Raw genomic sequence first — 22121 nt, 5'->3', positions numbered from 1 at the left:
TTCCTAATCAGAGCAGATTTACTCTCACTCACATCTTCTCCTATTCTCATTTGGTTCTGTGCATCAAAATATGTATGCTAAGTGATTTTTGGTGCCCTCTTAGTCTCTGAATAAGTCAGTTGGTATATTGGGAAGTGCACTGGGCTAGGAGTATGGGTGGATAACTTCTACCTCTGTGTTGACATGACATTATCAAATCTGAACTATGCACCAATTGCTAGGTAGAATTTTAATTCAAGTGTCCAGGGAGTGGTTCTTTTAGCCTGGAACTAAATCTGCTATCATCTTCCTCAGCTGTATTTCCTCTCTCATCCTGTGCTAACTCCCCCAGAGCACTCAATCCATAGTGTAGCCACTGTCAGTGTTTTCTCAGTCTCCATTATGTTGTGTGCACCTTGAAAAAAGGGGCCATCTTCTTTCTTATGATGCAGTTAGTATTGCCTGGCAGAGTGTCTGGATATGTGGACACTCAAATATTCTCTGAATGAAGGAACTCTCCTGTTTTGGTGTGAATGGATTTGGATATATAGCCATAATGAATGGTTGAATCCTACCCCTCCAAATGCATTTGGCTAGCTTTTAATGTGGTGTAAAATGCCTCAGCATGTATATGAGAAAAGTATTTGGATCTTGCTACTTGCAATCCAATTTGCTTAATCTGCAACATGAGGTTTTAAAGACCTCTTTTGGTTACAAGTATCTATGGCTCATTTCCCCCACCTCCAAACCCAAATATCATCCCTCATCAATCAACTCCACAACATGTTGAAATAAAGAACAGGTTAGGAATGACACTTCCAATCAGAGCTTCTCTGTTTCAAGGGATTGAGCAGGGAACTGCACCTGCTCAGCATTAAAGAAATCCTCCACAGGACAACTGGAAGAACTGAATGAGGAGGCACAGACGGAGGCTATGGATTATATGATTCTCATTAGCTCCAGGGAACATTCCTTACTCACAATAAAAAAATTACACTTGCTTCCTTTAGTTTCACCCCAACAGATTTATGGAGATATTGTCTAAGTTTAAGATGTACAATGTGATAATTTTCATACAGGTGTATATTGTAAAACCTTTCCCACAATAAGATAAAGGCACACCTCCTTCCCCTCACATAATTAGCATTTTCTTGTTGTTGTCACGGTGAGAACATTAATGATCTACTCTCCTAGCAACTTTCAAGTATACAAGAGAGTATTATGCACCATAATCTCCATGCTACACCTTAGGTCCTCATAACTTACTCATCTTACAACTTAAAGTTTGTATCCTTGGATGAGCATCACCACATTGTCCACCACCCCCAAACCCTTCATGCCCATTTTTGTTTTTATAGTTTAATAGTATTAGATCAAGTCACTTAAAGAAAAACACAATTTGCAAGGGGGAAATGTTAGTTCCAGAGAGCCACAGTTTTACTGGTCATGGTGATGACTGAACAAAATAAAGAATACCAGTGCAAGGAGTAAGTGTGGTTAGTTGGGCACCACACTCCCAACTTATTGCTCTAATACCAGGGCAGGGGAAGAGAATGGAAATGAAAGAGATCAGGCTATATCTTACTTCATGCATTGTTCCCCTTTAGAACACCCTCAGACATTTATCTTGTTAAATCTAGCATTAGTCTTAAATTTGTGACTTGGGAAGAGATCTATATGTATGACCTTTGCTAAAACTCATGCTGAAAGTAAATAAATTAATTAATAAATAAATAAAGACTGTGAGGACTGTCAATACAGTTTTTGAGCTAGGACACTTTAAAAAATTCAGAGAACGGTGATAAGAGATAAAGGCAACATGAAATGTTTTATTGTGAAAATACCAGCCAGGTGAGCAATGTGACATCATCTCCAGTTTCAGATAATCTTTGATTTTTCATTGGTTAAAAATAAAACACAGTTTTTTAATGTTACTTCAGGAGATTCACTTGGGGATGCAGAATAATAGGTGTGGTTCTGGTCAGACCATTAAAGATATAGGTTCAGAAGTGTATGTTTCTGTGCGTGTGTGTGTGTGTGTGTGTGTTTGTGTAGGGAAACTACCAAGGCAGATGGTATGAAGAAATTTGAATTATATAGATCTTGTAATTTATCTTCTAACCTTGGGTAAAGGGCAAGTATCTTTTTCATGGCCCAAATCTAACTATCTGTGTGCATGTTTGGACTGAGCTCCTCAAAGGGACATCGTCTGTAGCCCAGGGCAGGGAGTCCCTGGGGAGCGAGCCGAGCTGTGACTAGGCCTGGGTGGCAGAGGGCGCATCCATGACCGAGGGGTTCTCCTCCTCAGGGGCGTCATTCTTCTTGGCAACAGAGACAGAAGCAGGTGTTTCAGTGGATCTCTTCCTGATCTTGCCCTCTCCTCCATCGGAATCCTGTCCCTGGGCGCCAGGCACTTGCTGTGGGTGGCAGCACGGGTTTTTGGGACTGCAGGATCCATAGCATGGAGGGGGCCTCTGTGGCGGATTGCTGCCGGGTTTGTGCCTGCACTCGCTGTGCTCTGCCTCCAGCTCCTGTGAGATGCCAGGTGAGCATCTTGGACCAGGAGTGGTGCCTCGGTCCCTAGGGCGACTCAGCAGGTAGCTGGGGCCCAGACCCCACCGAGGATGCCCCTCTTGCCTTGCGGTGGGGTGGACCCAGGCTGCCGGTCTGACCGGGGGCTGCTGGTGGTAGCCAGGATCGATGGATGGCGGGTCACAGATGGGGCCCTGAGGGAGGGGAGGGAAACACCTCAGTGTTGGTCTTGGGAATGGCCAGGCAGAGGGTGTCTGAGGCCCTGGGCCACAGTGAAGCCTTCGCCGCTGCCCTCGTGTTCATCAGGATCACCTTTCTTGCTCTTGGGACCTCGCAGTGGCAGCGCATGGCTGTGGATGCTGAGGCCCCAGTGGATGCTGGTGCAGTGGGCAGTGTAGCAGCTTCCCTTCAGTGGCGCGCCCGCTGACCCGGTCACGTTAGCGGCCTTGATGCCCCACTCGCCCTGCACCACGTCGAACTCCAACGTCTCGCCATCGTCCACGCTGCCTTGGTACTTGCAGAGGTTTTTCCCAGTGATGACCGTATGGTGAACAAACACATCTTCCTGGGTATCATGCCTGCTGATGAAGCCGTACCCTTTCTTCTTAAACCACAGGACAGAGCCTAGGACCCTCTTTGCGATGACATTCTTAGGCAGCTTTCCCTTGGCACCTCCGATGGTGTCCTTGGGGATCCCATCCCCACTGAGGTGGCCTGTGTCTAGGGCGAGGTTCTGGTCTCTGCCTCTCAAGGATGCTAGGGGTTTCTACGCGGCGTGAGGACAGAAGGAAGTGGCCACATCCGTGAAGGTGGCCTCTCCCGCCTCACTCATCAGGTCATCCTTGCTCTCCTTTCTCCAAAAATCAGGGGGAAATTTGTCCTTCTGTGGTTGAAAGGGTGGGAGGGGGCTCGGGATAGAGGCAGGAACCTCTCTCTGGGAGGTTTGTGGGTTAGGGCAAAGGGCTCTCTGGATTTAGTCCAAGAGTTTTGGAGAGGCCTGTGGCATCTCCTGGGACAACCAGGACGTGGACCAAATAATGGGTGCCATAGTGCTGGTGAGCTCTCAAGGGGTAGGGCTGGGGTGGGGTCTTGAAGTAGCTTGAGCTAGGGGGAAGGCAGGGCGGGGAAAATATACTTTGCCCCAGCCTCCCGCCACCACATCATAGTACTCCTGTTTCATGACAGAGAAGGAGGCACACTTGAAGCTCTAGGAAAGGACCTTAGTGCCCTCTTGCTTGCCTGAATGGATGGAGGAGAGGACCTACTTTCCACTCCTCTTCCTTGGTTGGGGGGATTCACAGCCTTCTAAGGGCACTCACTCAATATTCTCACAAATCTCTGATCCTCTTCAGACCCCTGTGGAGCCCATTGTGTGGGTCAGACATGTTGTGTCACTTGAGGCAAGAAGACAGCCGCGTGATTTGAAGACCAGTCAAAGAAACCTGCTATGGGTTTTGTCTGTTTTGTTTTTGTTTCCCTTCTGAACGCTGCCAGGCCTAGAAGGCTAGTGCTAAGAGGAAACTAATGTAACGCATGTTTATCTAGACTAGTGTTATGATTGTGTTGACCTAAAACTGATAGACTGCCAGGGATTGCTCCACCAAAAATGAGTTTACTCTAGATAAACAGAGAATTGCAATTCAGGGTCTACAACCATGCTGAGCTACACACGAGCTTCCCTAACAGGGAGAAGAAAATTCTTTCTTTGAAAGAATGGGGAGGTTAGGAAGGCTGCACTAAGCAAAGTGTCCATGGGAGACTGAGGCTTTGAAGTATGGTGGCTCTTCATTAACTGAGTCCTGACAGTCTCTATTTGGCTGAGTTCTTAGCACACAAGAAGAGGAAGGGTTTCTTCTTTGTGCTGGGCTCTGCTGTCATGTCTGAGAGCCTTCCCTTCTGGCCTCCCAACTCTATCTTAATGGAAGTGTCTTTTTATTAATTTTTACCCATCTCCCCTTTGATCAAAATCTTTCTCTGAAAGCATCACTGATCAAGAGTTAGATTTTTCCAGTTTCAGCAGCTTTCTGCCAACCCCTGCCCACCCTCCTTCCCCTCCTAACCCCCAAGCCCTCATGCCAGAAAAGATCTCTCCTGTGCATAGCGTCCCATGTTAGACTGAAAGTGCAGAGTTTGAAAGCGTTTTGAAGTCACTTTAGAGCAAGACGGAGGGGCCAGAAGGAGAACTCTCAGGCACTTTTTCTCTAAAGTTCATGTTTTCAAGATTATAGACACTGGAGATCACCTGAAGCATCGTGCCCCCATCACAGTTTTGGTAGACAACCTTTCGAGAGACATACTCTGAATATCCTGAGAAGGCTGTCTTATCAGATATCATGTCTGCTTCTACTTTAGAAAAACTTGACTCTCAGATCACTAGGTGCTGTGCAGGTCCCATCAGGAGTGGTGCTTTCTTTAAGTGTGTCATGTGAGTCCAAGTGTCTATTCCCTGGAACTTGGTGGCCCAAGGGCTGGCTAGCAGTACCTGATAGAGGCCTTTCCAGCAAGGTAGAGGTGAGTCATTCCAGAAGTGTTTCTGCCAGTAGATGTAACGTCCCTGTTGCAAGGTGTGTTGAAATATCAGAGGACCTCTCCTCTTCTCAGTGGTGGGTCAAAAGAGGGAATAGCCAAGTGACTATCCTGTGACTGTCGCAAAGGGTGAGAGTTTATGTGTTCCAAACAGAATGGATCTGTGATTCAGAAGGACCAAAAGGCAATGCTTTTGGCCAAGGTAATTGGAGGGTCTCCACAAATCTAGCCAACTGAGTCTTAATTATGCCATTAAACCAGACTAAACCAGAGGGGGTCAGGTCAGTGCTGAGAAAGTGTTGTAAAACTAGCCAAATTGTGCAGACTTGTGGAAGTAACTAAGCAGTAAATTGGGGGCCGATTGCAAACTTGTGGAAGTAACTAACCAGTAAAATGGGGACCTAGATCATTCTGAAGTTTGAGAGGAGTTACCTGGATAGGGATAATCTTTTCCTAAAGTACTTTAGCCACAAAAGAGGCAGTAGCCTGTCTGTAAGGAAAGAATAAGGTCCAATATAAAAACATACCGACTGTGACTTAAACACATCCACAGGGCAGGGGAGGTTGTAAGGAATCCTATTTCCAGTGCCTGAATGCTCCACTGAGGCTATTTAAACTGTCCAGGAGGAGTGCAGCCAGTCTTCTCTGCATTTTGGAGAAGTGGGCCACGTGGTTTCAAAGATGATATACAGCTAATAATAGCTAAGCTGACACAAGCATGGTACGCATCATACACCATAAGGGAACTATAGATGAAAAGAATAGGATAGCACCACACACTGTTGGAAAAGACCCTGATGCTGGGAAATATTGAAGGCAACAGGAGAAGAGGGTGACAGAGGATGAGATGGGTCGATAGCATGACTGACTCAGTGGACAGGAATCTGAGCAAGCTCTGGGAGATAGTGAGGGACAGGGAAGCCTAGCATGCTGCAGTCCATGGGGTCACAAAGAGTCGGACATGATTCAGCGACTCAGCAACAAGAACACAAACCTATTAGGACTGCTCCCTCCCTCTCCCCTCCCCCAAATGCAAACACCAAATACTGGAGGCTGGGAAACAACACCAACTTTAACTCACTGCTGAAAGAATGCATTTGCTGCCTCTTGAGAAAGAGATTGTCAATATTTTCCAAAGCTGAGCAGGCCTCACACTTTGAGATCCATTGAGGTAGGCACTTTTTGGCCCCTTGTGAGTGTTTCCCCACCAATAGGGATTCACAGATGCTATCATTCCATCAGTTGATAGTAGTTTAATGCACGTTACAGTGGCTCTGAGGGGGAATTTTAGTCTCAAGTAAAGCTGTGCTGCTATTTGGTCTGACTTGGATCTTTCCCTTTTAATCTAACCAACAATTGTTTAACCGTCCAGTCTTGCTCTCCCTTCTCTGAGGCTAAGTGTCAGGCCCCTCTAGCCAGTTTTCCCAAGTTATAATTTGGGGAAATATCCCTGTGCACCATGACAGAGTTTTGGCTACTGTCGGTTACTTTAAGAGGAGCATTCCTTGGGGAAATATCAGCAAGGCGATAAAGACAAAGAAGAAACTGCAACGAGACAGGAAAATCAAAACTTGGGAAAGTCAAATCCCATACCGGCCAGGAGCAGATACCACAAACTGGAGAAGAATAATTCCAAAGACGTTCTCCCACTGGTGTGACGGTTCAGAGACCCACATCAGGCTTCCTGGTCTGGGAATCTGGCACAAGGACTGTAATCCCCAGGGAATCTGCCATTGACCTGCAGTGGGATTTGATTACAAGCTTTCCAGAGCACGGGGGGAAACAGAGATGCCACTCTTGGAGGGCACACACAAAACCGTGCCTGCCCCAAGGCTCATGGGAAAGGAGCAGTGACAGCACAAGAGACTGAAGCAGACAGACTTACTCACTAGTGTTGCAGATGTGAGTTGGCAGTGGCTCACTGCAGGGACAGGGGCACTGGCAACAGCAGTCCTGGAAGCTTCCCTTTGGCATGAGCTCTCTTGCTGCTGCTGCTAAGTTGCTTCAGTCATGTCTGACTCTGTGTGACCCCATAGATGGAAGCCCACCAGGCTCCTCCATCCCTGAATTCTCCAGGCAAGAACACTGGAGTGGGTTGCCATTTCCTTCTCCAGTTCATGAAAGTGAAAAGTGAAAGGGAAGTCGCTCAGTCATGTCCGACTCTTAGCAACCCCATGGACTACAGCCTACCAAGCTCCTCCATCCATGGGATTTTCCAGGCAAGAGTACTGGAGGTTGCCATTAACTCTACCATAGAGCCCAAAGAGCCCCAGGGCTGGGTCGCCTTAGGCCAAACATCTAACAGGGAGGAAGCACAGCCCCACTCATCAGCAGATAGTTCGAGTTTTACTGAGCACAGCCCTACCCACCAGAGCAAGAATGAAGTTTTCACACCACCAATCCCTCCCATCAGGAAGCTTACACAAGCCTCTTAGACTCATCCACCCAAGGGAAGACCGAAGAAGCAAGGAGAACCATAATCCCACAGCAGCCAGAACAGAAACTGCATTACAGGAAGTTAATCAGAAAGAGTGATTGAACAACAACAATGCCTAAATCCTGATGTTTGCTCAGTCACTCAGTCGGGTCCATCTCTTTTTTGATCCCTCGGACTGTGGCATGCTAGGCTTCCCTGTCCTTCACTGTCTCCCAGAGTTTGCTCAAACTCATGTCAATTGAGTCAATGATGCCATCCAACCATCTCATTCTCTGCCAGCCTCTTCTCCTCCTGCCTTCCTGCTTTTCCAGCATCTGAGGGTTTTCTGTTGAGTTGGCTTTTGGCATCAGGTGGCCAAAATATTGCAGGGATAGCATCAGTTCTTCCAGTGAATGTCAGCACTGGTTTCCTTTAGGACTGACTGTTTGGTTCTCCATGCAGTCCAATGGACTCCCAAGAGTGTTCTCCAACATCACAGTTCAAAAGCATCAGTTCTTTGGTGCTCAGCTTTCTTTATGGTCCAGTTTCTACATGCACACGTGACCACTGGAAAAACCGTAGCTATGACTTAGACGGGTCCTTTTTGGCAAAGTAATGTCTCTACTTTTTAATATGTTGTGTAGTTTGGTCATAGTTTTTCTTCCAAGGAGCAAGCATCTTTCAATTTTCAGAGCTGTGCAAGACACTTTAGGACACATTGTACTATTTCATGAGAAAAGATGTCAAGGGAGAGTGTTTCGTAAGTGTTGACTGCCATACTCATTGTTACTCTAATTAGATGAAACTGTATGATCAGATACTATTCCATGAGAAATGAGCCCAGGGGAGTGTGTTTTTTTAGTGTTGACTGCCATACTTCTTGTTATCCTAATTTGGTGATTTTGTACTCCCTGATGACTTCCCATCAAGAAGTGGATGCATCCTGTTTCTCTCATAAAACACAAAAACTTGTCCATAGCTGTTGTTGTAATGAAGGAAAAAATTAACCATTGTCCTTTATTTCAGGTTTCATGCTGAAACTATTCAGGTTTCACAGTGGGAAAATATTTCTTTTGCCCAGATTCCCCAATTCCCATGTTCACAAAAATGTTTCCCTGTATTTTCAGAGCTTTGTAAAGACACATCTAGGAAATGCTGTACCATTTATTGAGAAAAGATGTCAGAGGAGAGTGTTTTTGAGCGTTGACTGCCATACCTCTAGTTACCCTGATTAGGTGAAACAGTACTGTCTGGTGACTTCCCAGCAATAAGTGGGAAGCAGCCTGTCTTTTTTTTTTTTTTCCCAGAAAACTTAAAAACGTGACCAAAACTGTTGTTGTAATGAAGAGATAAAAGAACCAGTGTGTTTTTCTGGAAGGTTTGAGGCTGCAATTATCCACTTTCCAAAGATGGGAAATATAGCTTTTATCATACAGGCCCTATTCCCAGATTAACAAGGCTGACCATTTCAGAGTTGTGCAAAGATACCTTTATGACATGCTGTATCATTCCATGAGAAAATTTGCAGGGGAAAGTGTTCTGTGAATATTCACTGCTGTATCTGTTGTTACTCTTATTAGGTGAAACTGAAATGTCAGATGACTTCCCACAAGAAGTTGGAAAAATCCTTTTTATTTCAGAAAACTCAAAATCATGACCAAAGCTGCTGTTTCAATGAAATTAAAATTGAACCAGTATTTTTCTGGCAAGTTTAAGACTGTAACTCTCCAGCATTCACTAGGAGAAGATACTTCTTTGCCATCAGGCCCCAATTCCCAGGTTCATAAAAACATGTTTCCCTGCAGTCTCAGAGCTATGTAAAGACATTTCTAGGATACACTGTATGAATCTATGAGAAAAGATGTCAGGTGAGAGTGTTCTGTTAGTGTTGACTACTATACCAGTAGTTACTGTGATTAGGTGAAACTGTACTGTCGAGTGATTTCCCAGCCAGAATTCAGAGGCATGCTTTTTATTTCAGAAACAAAACAATGAGAAATGCTGTTGTTGTAATGAAGAAGAGAGAAATGAACCAGTGTTTAGGGCATGTTTAGGGCTGCAACTACCCAGCTTCACTGGGGGAAAATAATTCTTTTGCCATCAGGACCCAAATCCCTGGATCACAGAAACTGATTTCCCACAGTTTCAAAGCTGAGTAAAGACACTGTTAAAACACAATGTACCATTCCATTAGAAAAGAGGTGAGGGGAAGGTGTTCTGTGAGTGTTGACTGTCATACCTTCTGTTACCCTTATTAGGTGAAACATACTGATAAATGACTTCCTAGCATGAAGTGCCAAGCATCCTGTTTCTTTCAGAAAACTCCAAAAGAAGACCAAAGTTGTTGTATTAATGAAAAAAAAAAGAAAAAAAGAATCAGTGTGTTTTTCTGGCAAGCTTAAGACTACAACTATCCAATTTTCACTGGGGGGAATATGTCTTTTGCCATCAGGCCCCAAATCTCAGGTTCACAAAGCATGTTTCCCTGCAGTTTCAGAGCTGTGTAAAGACACTCGTAAGACACAATGTACCATTCCATGAGAATGACAAAAGAGATCAGGGGAGAGTATTCTGTGGGTGTTGACTGCCATACCTGTTATACCGATTAGGTGAAACTGTTCTGAAAGATGACTTTCCAGAAAGAAGTGCCTAGCAGATTGTTTCATTCAGAAAATTCCAAAACTAGACCAAAGCTGTTGTTTTAATGAAAAGACAAATGAAACTGTTTTTTTTAATGCAGATTTTAGGTTACAATTACCCAGATTCCACATTTGGAAAATATTGCTTTTAACTTAAGGGCCCAAAGTAAAGCCTGTTTCTTTCAGAAAACTCAAAAAATCGACCAAAGCTGTTGTAATGAATAGAAAAATGAATGAGTGTGTTTTTCTGGATTGCTTGGGGCTACAACTACCAGATTTTATAGTGGATAAGTACTTCTTTTGCCATCAGGTCCCAATTCCCAAGTTCACAAAAACATGTTTCACTGCAATTTTAGAGCTGTGTAGATATTCATAGGACATAGTGTACCATTACATGAAAAAAGATGTCAGGGAGAGTGTCCTGTGACTGTTGACTGCCATACCTGTTGTTACTCTGATTAGCTGAAATTGTACTGTCAGATGACTTACCAGGAAGAAATATCAAGCCTCCCCTATCTTTCAGAAAACTCAAAATCTAGACCAGATCTGTTGTTTCAATGAAGAGAAAAATGACCCAACGTGTTTTTCTGACAGGTTTAAGGCTGCAAAAAATTTTTCAGGGGAGAGTATTCTGTGAGGGTTGACTGCCTAAGTCATTGTTACACTGATTGGGTGAAACTGTACTGCCAGATGGCTTCCTGGTTTGCAGTGGGAAGCATTCTTTTTATTTCAGAAAACTCACCATCATGATGGAAGGTGTTTTTGTAATTCAGAGAAAAATGAGTTGGTGTGTTTTTCTGGCAAGTGTAAGGCTGCAACTATCTAGATTTCACTAGGGGAAAATACTTCTTTTGCTATCAGGTCCCAATGTCCAGGTTCACAAAAACATGTTTCTCTGCAGTTTCAGAGCTGTGTAAAGACACTACTTGGACTCAAAGTATCATTCCATGAAAAATGAAGTCAGGAACAACTGTTCCATGTTGTTGACTGCCATCTCTGTTTTTACCCTGATTAGTGAATCTGTACTGTCAGATGACTTGCCAGAAAGAAGTAGCAAACAGCCTGTTTCATTCAGTAAACTACAAAACTAGACCACAGCTGTTGTAATAAAGAGAGAAATTAACCAGTGTGATTTTCTGGCAGGGTTGAGGCTGCAACTATTGAGCTTTCACAATTGAACAATACATTTTTTGCCATCATGCCCAAGTTCCCATTTTTGTTTGTTTTCTATTTTTAGAACTTTATAAAAACATACCTAGGAAATATTATACCATTTCATGAGAAAAGAAGTCTGAAGAAGGAGGCAGAACAGTAAGACAGGGAGATTGCCAAGCCTGCCTCCCCACAAATACATCAAAAACTCATCATGATATGGAATAACTCTTACAAAGCAAACTTTAGGTGACACCAGAATACCCCAAGCCTTCATGGGGGCAGACTAAGCTCCCTGTAATAAAGTAGGGGAGAGAATGAAGACATAAAAAGGGAAAAGATGGAGAACTTTTGGAAGGGGGATTATGACCTGAGGGAAGGTGGGAGTCATGAAGCAGGAAGAGTTCCTGTGCACTGGGAAGCTCCCTCACAGAGGGGCACCAAGAGGGAGCTGAAGAATCTCAGAAGCTAGACAAAGCAGGGATTTAGAGGGCAGAAAACAGAAAGTTGCACTTCCCAACCCATAAAAACTCATGGACTGTGGCCCAGACCAGACAGCTGGGTCAAGGAACCGAGAGAAGCCCACAGAAGCCAGAGGTGCAGAGGATGGGCCCGGGTGCTGTGAGAGGGGCAGCATGCAAACCTCTGCAATAAACATAATCCTTGCATCACAGAGGGTGGACCCAGGTAGCCAAGAGTGGCAGAGCATGCAAATTTCTCAAGTGCACTCAACTCTCGTGGTACAGAGGGCAGGCCCAGGTGAGCCCAGAGAGGTGAGGCATACAAACCTCTGCAGTGCACACAAACCTCATGGCACAGAGACTGGGTCCAGAGAACCAAGACAAGTGCACATAAGCCCCAGACATAGAGGGTGGGCCCGGGGAGCCAAGACAAGTGCAGACAAGACCTGTGTTGCAGAGGGCAGGCTTAGAGAGCCAAGGCAAGTTCACACAAGCCCTGTGAGATGGAAGGCAGGCCCAGTGAACTGAAGCAAGTGTGCACAAGCCCTATGGCATAGAGGGCAAGCTCAGGGGGCTGAGGGAAGCCCACACAAGTGTTTGTGATGCAGAGGGCACAGTTAGGGAGCTGAGAAAAGAGCACACAAGCCACTAACTAGCAAGCTTCAGCTGGCAGTGCAGTGTGCAACCTGGAAACAGAAGTACTAGCAAAGATTCCAGGGACAAGTAGGGGGCTGGTGGCAGTGAAGATATGCTGATAGGGCCACTTTGACACGGCTATGGAAATAGATGTGTCTAACACTGACAAAGCCAGAAGGACTACCCAAAGACATATTGAACCCATAGAGACCCCAAAACCTACTACTGAACACTGCACTACCCTTCAGAAAGATGAGATCCAGTTCCATGGATTAGAACACAGGCACAAGGTCCCCCAACCAGGAAAACATCATAGGACACTGATCCAACCCCATCCACAGGGGCAGATACCAAAACCAAGAAGAACTACTTCTTTGAGAACTTTTGTGTAATTTTTCTGATGTTGTTTCTGATATATATGACAGCTTTTCTTATAGTTCTTTACAAGCTCTAGCTATTCCTGAATATACATAAATCTTTTTCACATATGTGTATTTAGCTTCTCTTTTCTATTTTTTTCTTTTCTCTGTTTCTTTACCATCTGTTCTACTTCTTCTCTTTCTCTGATCTCCATTCTCCTCCTTTGTCTTTATCTTCACCTTTTTTTCCTTCTTTCTTTCTTTTTTCACCATATAAGCTAAATTGTTGTGCTCCCTTTGCAATATTCCCCAGTTGGCACTCTGCTCAGGATCAGATTTCCAAAATGAGCATTAGTTAACTCTGCTTTTAATTGATTGATATGACTTTTGCTTTCCCTTGTTCACGAAGTCAATCTTCTGTACTCTTTTTTTAAGTTCTTTTTTTTAATATAAATTTATTTATTTTAATTGGAGGTTAATTACTTTACAATATTGTGTTTGTTTTGCCATACACAGGTATACACATGTTCCCCATCCTGAACCCTCCTTATTCCTCCCTCCCTGCTACTTTTTTATTTAGATCACTTTGGTTATGACTGTGGAAGTGTGTAAATATGTCACATTATTTCTGTAATTACCTGCTTGATTTGCTTGATCTCCTTCCACTAGAACACAGGCACAAGTTATCACAAACAAGAAGTCGACACAAACTACTCAACCAACCTTTCTGTACAAGGGCAAAAACCAAAAGGAGGACTACAGCCCTAAAGCATGGAAAAAGGGGACCTCAAGTGGAGCAAGACAGAAAAAAAAAAAAAAAGAAAAGACAGAGAAATACAGCACAAATAAAAGAACAAGGTGGAGACTCATGAGATCAAATAAATGGAGAAGAAATAAGCAATCTACCTGAAAGAGAATTCAGAAGAATGATAGTGAAAATGCTCTGAAGACTTGAAAATAAGATGGAGAAAATCTAAAAAACAATTAACACAGTTAATACAGTCACCAAGGACATAGAAGAAATAAATAATAAACAAATAGAGATGAATAATACAATTACTGAAATTAAAAGCTCTCTAGGCAGGAACCATTAGCAGAATAACTGAAACAGAAGAACAGGTAAGTGAGCTGGAAGAAAGAATGGTGGTAACGACTGCAGAAGAGTAGAATAAAGGAAAAAGAATGAGAAAATTGAGAATAGTCTCGGAGACCTTTGGGACAATATTAAACACGCCAACATTTGAGTTATAGGGATCTCAGAGAAAGAAGAAAAAAAGAAAGGCTCTGAGAAAATTTTTGAAGAAATTATAGCAGAAAACTTCCCCAACATGGGAAGGAAACTAGTCAATCAAGTTCAAGAAGAAAAGAGAGTCCCTTACAGGATAAACCCAGGGGGTAACACATCACGACACATATTAATCAAGCTAACAGATTAAACATAAAGAAAGTATACTAAGAGCAGCAGGCGAAAAGCAACAAGAAACATACAAGGGAAAACCTATACAATTAACAGCGGATCTTTCAGCAGTAACTCTGCAGGACAGAAGGGAATGGCAGGATATATGTAAAGTATTGGAAGAAAAAAAAAAACCCTAAAAACAAGATTACTATATCCTGCAAAGATCTTATTCAAAATTGATGGAGAAATCAAAAGATTTACAGACAAGCAAGTTAAGAGTATTTAGCATCACCAAATCAGCCTTACAACAAATGTTAAAAGGACTTAAAATGCCAGTAAACACAAGAGAAAAGAAAGACCTAAAAAGAAAACAAAAACCCAAGAACATGCCAATGGGAATATATATATATCAATAATTGCTTAAATTTAAACTTATTAAATGCACCAACTGAAAGACACAGACTGACTGAATGAATACAGATATAAAACCATGTATATGCTGCCTACAAAAGACCCACCAACTTCAGAGCTAGAGACACATAGAGAATGATAGTAAAAGGACAGAAAAAGATATTACATGAGAATGGAAACCAAAATAAAGCCAGAGTGGCAAACCTTATTTCAGACAATGTAGACTTTAAAATAAAAATTATTATAAGAGATAAAGAAGGACATTACATAATGACCAAAGGATCAATCCAAGAAGAAGGCATAACAGTTGTAAATATTTATGCACCAAACATAGGAGCACCACAGTATAGAAGGCAAAAACTAACAGGCATAAGAGGGGAAACTGACAGTAACACAATAACAGTAGGGGACTTTAACACCCCACTTACACTAATGGACAGATCATCAAAAGAGAATCAATAAGGAAACACAAACATTAAATGAAACATTAGACCAAATGGACCTGTTTGATATCTTCAGGACTTTCCATCCAAATGCAGAAGACTATACCTTCTTCTCAAGTGCACATGGGACATTCTCCAGGATAGACGACATCTTGGCCCACAAATCAAGCCTCAGTAAGTTTAAGAAAATTGAAATCATATCAAGTATCTTCTCTGACCACAATGCTATGAGACTAGATATCAACTACAGGAAAAAAATAAATAAATAAAAGAAAATACCTGCAAAAAACAAAAACTCATGGAAATTAAACAATATATTGCTAAATAATGAAGGGGTTATTCAAGAAATAAAAAAGGAATTCAAAAGATTCTTAGAAACAAATGACAATGAAAACATGACAACCCAAAAACCTATAGGATTCAGCAAAAACAGTTCTCAGAGGGAAGTTTATAGCAATACAATCTTAACTCAAGAAACAAGAAAAGCTTAAAATAGACAACCAAACTCTACATATAAATTAGCTATAAAAAGAAGAACAACAACCAAAAAAAAACCCCGAAAGTTAGCAGAAGGAAAGAGATCTTAAAGATCAGGGCAGAAATAAATGAAAAAGAAATGAAGGAAACAATAGCAAACATTAATAAAACTAAAAGTTGGTTCTTTGAGATGATAAACAAAATTGGTAAATCACTAACCAGACTCATTAAGAAAAAAGGAGAAAAATCAAACCAACAAAATCCCCCCCCCCCCAAAAAAAAAGAAGAAGAGTGGTTATAACATAACTTTGGCATTGCCTTTCTTTGGGATTCGAATGAAAACTAAACTTTTCCAGTCCTGTGGCCACTGCTGACTTTTCCTAATTTGCTGGCACATTGAGTGCAGCACTTTCACAGCATTATCTTTTAGGATTTGAAATAGCTCAACTGGAATTCCATCACCTCCACTTGCTTTATTAGTAGTGATGCTTCCTAAGGCCGACTTGACTTTGAATTCCAGGAGATCTTGCTCTAGGTGAGTGATCACATCATCGTAATTATCTGGGTCATGAAGATCTATTTTGTACAGTTCTTCTGTGTATTCTTGACATATCTTCTTAATATCTTCTGATTCTGTTAGGTTGATATCATTTCTGTCCTTTATTGAGCCCATCTTTGCCTGAAAATTTCCCTTGGTATCTCTAATTTTCTTGAAGAGTTCTCTAGTTTTTCCCATTCGATTGTTTTTCTCTATTTCTTTGCACTGATCACTGAGGAAGGCTTTCTTATCTCTCCTTGATCTTCTTTGGAACTCTGCATTCAGATGAATATTTCTTTCTTTTTCTCCTTTACCTTTAGCTTCTCTTCTTTTCTCAGCTATTTGTAAGGCCTCCTCAGAAAACCATTTTTCCTTTTTCCATTTCTTTTTGTTGGGGATGATCTTGATCCCCTTCTCTTGTACAATGTCACAAACCTCCATCCATAGTTCATCAGGCACTTGAGAGTTCCTTGGACTGCAAGGAGATCCAACCAGACCATCCTAAAGGAAACCAGTCCTGAATATTCATTGGAAGGACTGATGTTGAAGATGAAACTCCAATACTTTGGCAACCTGATATGAAGAACTGATTCCTTTGAAAAGACCCTGATGCTGGGAAAGTTTGAAAGCAAGAGGAGAAGGGGACAACAGAGGATGAGATGGTTGGATGACATCACCAACTCAATGGACATAAGTTTGAGTAAACTCCAGGAGCTGGTGATGGACAGGGAGGTCTGTTGTGCTGCAGTTCACGGGGTTGCAAAAAGTTGGACATGACTGAGTGACTGAATTGAACTGAACAACAGACAACACAGAAATACAAAGGATCATAGGAGATTATTAGGGGGAATTATATGCTAATAAAATGGACAACCTAGTGGAAATGGACAGATGCTTAGAAAAATTCAATCCCCAAAGACTGAACCAGGAAGGAATATAAATTATGAACAAGCTAATTACAAAAACTGACATTGAAACTGTGATCAAAAATCTTCCAAAAAACAAAACCCCAGGGTCAGATGGCTTCACAGGGGAATTCTATCAAATGTTTAGAGAGGAGGTTGCCTATTATTTTGAAACTCTTGAAAAAAATTGCAGAAGAAATAACACTTCCAAACTAATTGTATGAGGCCATGATCACTCTGATACCAAAACCAGGCAAGGAAATCCCCCCCCCCAAAAAAATAAAAAGATAATTACAACCAATATCAATGGTGAACTTAGATGCAAAAATCCTCAACGAAGTTCTAGCAAGCAGAATTCAACAACACATTAGAAAGCTCACACAATTGAGAGGGTAACAGGCAGGAAGGCCAGGGGTCTCCAAACGGAGGAAATAGGCTGCACGTATCAGGCATTTTTATCTCTCTTAAGTGGCAGGAGGAAACAAACTAGCAATTTTTTTTTCTTCTCTATACAAATTTAAGAGAAGGTTTCCCTTAAAATACTGTGTTGCCATAATGACATCTGGTCTCATCTGAAGTTAACTATTCCCAAACCTTGAGCTAACCAATACATTTTTCTTATGGAAATGTTTGCCTGAAGATATGTTAATTTACTGTGCATTTACCCCAGACTCCGTCTTCAAGTCGGTTCCACCTAATGGCTCAGAACCTACTTGACAAACCATTATGTTATACTCAGATATTGTTCCCCTAATCTATGTAAAAGAAACTACTTGTATGGTAATCTGCCCTTCTACAAGATTCAAGTCAATTGTTTTATGGCCTGGGTTGAATCGTCTGGTGCTGAGATTATCCCAAAATACATCTAATGGATGAGGGGCCTGGTGCAATTCTGAGTTTTAAGACATTCCTTTCTTTCATTAACAGACTGCTAGTGACTATATAACACCCAGCTGAAGACTAGCAGGGGGTTACTCTTTCTGCCCCCTTCTGATGCATATGTCAGAAGCTTTCTATATCTCCTTTATACTTTAATAAAGCTTTATTACACAAAAGCTTTGAGTGATCAAGCCTCGTCTCTGGCTCCAGATTGAATTCTTCTCCTCCAGAGGCCAAGAATCTGGGTGTCTTTTCATGGGTCAACAACAACCTTTCCCAATGATCAAGTCAAGTTTATTACAGGGATGCAAGGATTCTACAATATATACAAATCTATCAATATGATACACCCAATTAACAAATTGAATGATAAAAAGCATATGATCATCCCAATAGATGCAGAAAAAGCCTTTGACAAAATTCAGCACCCATAAAAGTGCTTCAAAAATGGGCATAGAAGGAACCTACCTCAACATAGTTAAGACCATATATGATAAGTCCACAGCAAACATTATTCTCAATGGTGAAAAACCAAAAGCATTCACTCTAATATCAGAAACAAGACAAGGGTGTCCAGTTTAACCACTACTATCCAGCATAGTTTTGGAAGTCCTCGCTATGGCAATCAGAGTAGAAAAAGAAATAAAAGGAATTCAGATCCAAAAAGAAGTAAAATTCACTGTTTGCAGATGACATGATACTATACATAGAAAACCAAAAAGAAACTATCAGAACATTACTAAAGCCAATCAGTGAATTTATCAAGGTTGCAGGATACAAGGTCAATACACAGAAATCACTTGCATTCCTATATACTAACAATAAAAATCAGAAAGAGAAATTAAGGAATCAATCCCATTCACCATTGCAACAAAGAAAAAAAATACCAAGGAATAAACCAAACTAAGGAGACAAAAGAACTGTATACAGAAAATTATAAGACACTGATGAAAGAAATCCAAAATGACATAAACAGATGGAGAGATATCCCATGTTCCTGGGTAGAAGAATCCATATTGTGAAAATGACTGTACTACCAAAGGCAATCTACAGATTCAATGTGATCTCTATCAAATTACCAATGGCATTTTCACAGATCTAAAACAATAATGTCACAATTCAAATGGAAACACAAAAGACCCCAAATAACCAAAGTTGGCTTGAGAAAGAAAAGTGGAGCTGGAAAAATCAACCTTCCTGATTTCAGACCATAATACAAAGCTACAGTCATCATGACAGTATGGTACTGACACAAAAACAGAAATATAGAACAATGGAACTGAAAGGTCGGGCAAGGTCAGGCATGTTGAGGCATGCCGGGACATGTTGAGGCTTGTCTGGGCATGTTGAGGCATGCCCCGGAAAAGTGCCGCAGACAAGTCCCGGAGGCGGGCCGACAACCAAGCCGTCCAATCAGGTGCCGACACGGAGCCCTTGGACACCAATCACCGCTGAGGCCACGCTTTCTTCCTTATATGGAAGCCCAGCCCTGGCTATAAAACCCTTCCCCACCCCTCATACCTCACAGACTCCCTTCGCTTCCTTGCTCACCCGCCCCCGGGAGTTATGCTCAAGAGCGACCGCCCAATAAAGGCCCTGATCAACGGTCCATAGAGGTGGCTCTTTCTTCCCGAGGTGTTTCTTACAGGAACAATATGGAGAGGCCAGAGATAAACCCAAGCACCTATGGGTACATTATTTTTGACAAAGGATGCAAGAATATACAATGGGGTAAAGATAGCCTCTTCAATAAATGGTGCTGCAAAAGCTGGACAGCTACATGTAAAATAATGAAATTAGAACACTTATTAATGCTATACATAAAGATAAACTCAAACTGGATTAAAGACCTAAATGTGAGACCAGAAACTATAAAACATTAGAAGAAAACATAGGCGGAACACTCGATGGCATCGAAGCAAGATCCTCTATTACTCACCTCCAAGAGTAATGGAAATGAAAACAAAATAAACAAGTGGGACCTAATTAAACTTAAAAGCTTCTGCACAAAAAAGGAAACTACAAGCAAGGTGAAAAGACATCCCTCAGAAAGGGAGAAAATAATAGCAAACAATTGGCAAATAATTAATTTCCAAAATATACAAGCAGCTCATACAACTCAATACCAGAAAAACAAACAACTCAACGAAAAAGTGTGAAAAAGACCTAAATAGACATTTCTTTAAAGAAGACATACAGAAGACTAACAAATACATGAAAAGATGCTCAACATCACTCATTATTAGAGAAATGCAAATCAAAACTACAGTTAGAAAGCACCTCACAATAATCAGAATGGCCATCAACAAAAATTCCAGAAAGAATAAATGCTGGAGAGGGTGTGGAGAAAAGGGAATCCTCTTACATTGCTCATGGGAATTTAAATTGATACAGCCATTATGGTAGATGGTATGGTGATTCCTTAAAAAACTTGGAATTAAATCACCATATGGCCCAGCAATCCCACTACTAGGCACATACCCTAAGGAAGCTAAAATTGAGAAAGACACATGTACCTCACTGATCATTGCAGTGCTATTTCCAATAGCCAGAACATGGAAGCAATTTAGATGTCCACTGATGGAAGAATGAATAAAGAAGCTGTGGCACATGTATACAGTGGAGTATTCAGTTCAGTTCAGTCCCTCTGTCGTGCCCAATTCTTTGTGATCCCATGGACTGCAGCACACCAGGCTTCCCTGTCCATCAATAACTCCCAGAGCTTACTCAAACTCATGTCCATTTAGTAAGTGATGTCATCCAACCATCTCATCATGTTTCATCCCCTTCTCCTCCTGTCTTCAATCTTTCCCAGTATCAGGGTCTTTTCGAATGAGTCAGTTCTTTGCATCAGGAAGCCAAAGTTTCAGCTTCAGCATCAGTCTTTCCAATGAATATTCAGGACTAACCTCCTTTAGGATGGACTGGTTTGAGCTCCTTGAAGTCCAAGGGACTCTCAAGAGTCTTCTCCAATACCACAGTTCAAAAGCATCAATACTTCAGTGCTCAGTCCAGCTCTCACATCCATACATAACCAGTGGAAAAACCGTAGCTTTGACTAGACAGACCTTTGTTGGCAATGTAATGTCTCTGCGTTTGAATATGCTGTCTAGGTTGGTCATAACTTATCTTTCAAGGAGCAAGTGTCTTTTCATTTCATGGCTGCAGTCATCATCTGCAGTGATTTTGGAGTCCCCCAATGGTTTTTCCAGTGGTCATGTATGGATGTGAGAGTTGAACTGTAAAGAAAGCTGAGCACCGAAGAATTGATGCTTTTGAACTGTCGTGTTGGAGAAGACTCTTGAGAGTCTCTTGGATTGCAAGGAGATTCAATCAATCCATTCTAAAGGAGATCAGTCCTTGGTGTTCATTGGAAGGACTGATGCTAAAGCTGAAACTCCAGTACTTTGGCCACCTCATGGAATATTTGACTAATTGGAAAAGACTCTGATGCTAGGAGGGATTTGGGGCAGGAGGAGAAGGGGACAACAGAGGATGAGATGGCTGGATGGCATCATCAACTCGATGGACATGTGTTTGAGTGAACTCCGGGAGTTGGTGATGGACAGGGAGTCCTGGCGTGCTGCGATTCATGGGGTCACAAAGAGTCAGACACGACTGAGCAACTGAACTGAACTCAAAATAAAGTCTCTCACTGTTTCCCCATCTATTTGCATGAAGTAATGGGACCAGATGCCATGATCTTTGTTTTCTGAATGTTGAGTTTTAAGCCAACGTTTTCACTCTCCTCTTTCACCATCATAAAGGGGATTTTTTAGTTCCTCTTCACTTTGCCATGAGGGTAGTGTCATTTGTATATCCGAAGTTATTGATATTTCTCCTGGTAATCTTGATTCCAGCTTGTGCTTCATCCAGCCCAGTGTTTCTCATTTAAGTTAAATAAGCATATAATTTAAATAACCACAATGACAACATACAGCCTTGATGTACTCCTTTTCCAATTTGGAACCAGTCTGTTTTTTCATGTCTGGTTTTAATTGTTGTTTCTTGAGTTGCATACGGATTTTTCAGGAGGCATGTCAGGTGGTCTGGAGTGTTATTCAGCCATAAAAGGAACACACTTGAGTCAGTTCTAATGAGGTTGACAAATTTAGAGCCTATTTTACAGAGTGAAGGAAATCAGAAAGTGAAAACAAAAAATCATGTACTAACACACATATATGGAATATAGACAGATGGTACTGAATTTATTTACAGGGCAGCAATAGTGAAACAGAGTAAACAGACCTATGGGCATGGGGAGAAAGGGGGCAGGGGAGAGTGAAATGTATGGAGAGAGTAACATGGAAGCTTACAATACTATATGTAAAATAGATAGCCAATGATAATTTGCAGTATGATTTAGGGA

General features: G+C 41.9%; 1 protein-coding gene across 1 annotated transcript; it reads right to left on the bottom strand.

Annotated features, from left to right (window-relative positions):
- Positions 1 to 2234: 2234 nt before the first annotated feature.
- On the bottom strand, positions 2235 to 15104 carry LOC138930711 (Y-box-binding protein 1-like). The gene is made up of 4 exons (XM_070291180.1): positions 15060 to 15104; positions 13339 to 13365; positions 2780 to 3277; positions 2235 to 2705 (listed from the first exon to the last, which is right to left on the bottom strand). Exons 1-4 carry the CDS (start codon positions 15102 to 15104, stop codon positions 2235 to 2237), a joined length of 1041 nt encoding a protein of 346 aa, XP_070147281.1.
- Positions 15105 to 22121: the final 7017 nt, after the last annotated feature.

Source organism: Ovis canadensis, chromosome X (genome assembly GCF_042477335.2).
Source record: "Ovis canadensis isolate MfBH-ARS-UI-01 breed Bighorn chromosome X, ARS-UI_OviCan_v2, whole genome shotgun sequence".
NCBI lineage: Eukaryota > Metazoa > Chordata > Mammalia > Artiodactyla > Bovidae > Ovis > Ovis canadensis.
Note: the sequence above shows the minus strand (reverse complement) of the source record. Positions and strands in the feature narration are given on the sequence as shown.

Bases quoted from the DNA above. Each gene is read 5' to 3' on its own strand.
- LOC138930711 (XM_070291180.1), bottom strand. From the start codon at position 15,104: ATGTCGTCTATCCTGGAGAATGTCCCATGTGCACTTGAGAAGAAG. The intron at 3,278-13,338 runs GTAATTACAGAA...CACGCCGCGTAG, and splicing joins AGATCAAGCAAATCAAGCAG to AAACCCCTAGCATCCTTGAG. The intron at 2,706-2,779 runs GCCCAGGGCCTC...CCCCTCCCTCAG, and splicing joins GCGGCGAAGGCTTCACTGTG to GGCCCCATCTGTGACCCGCC.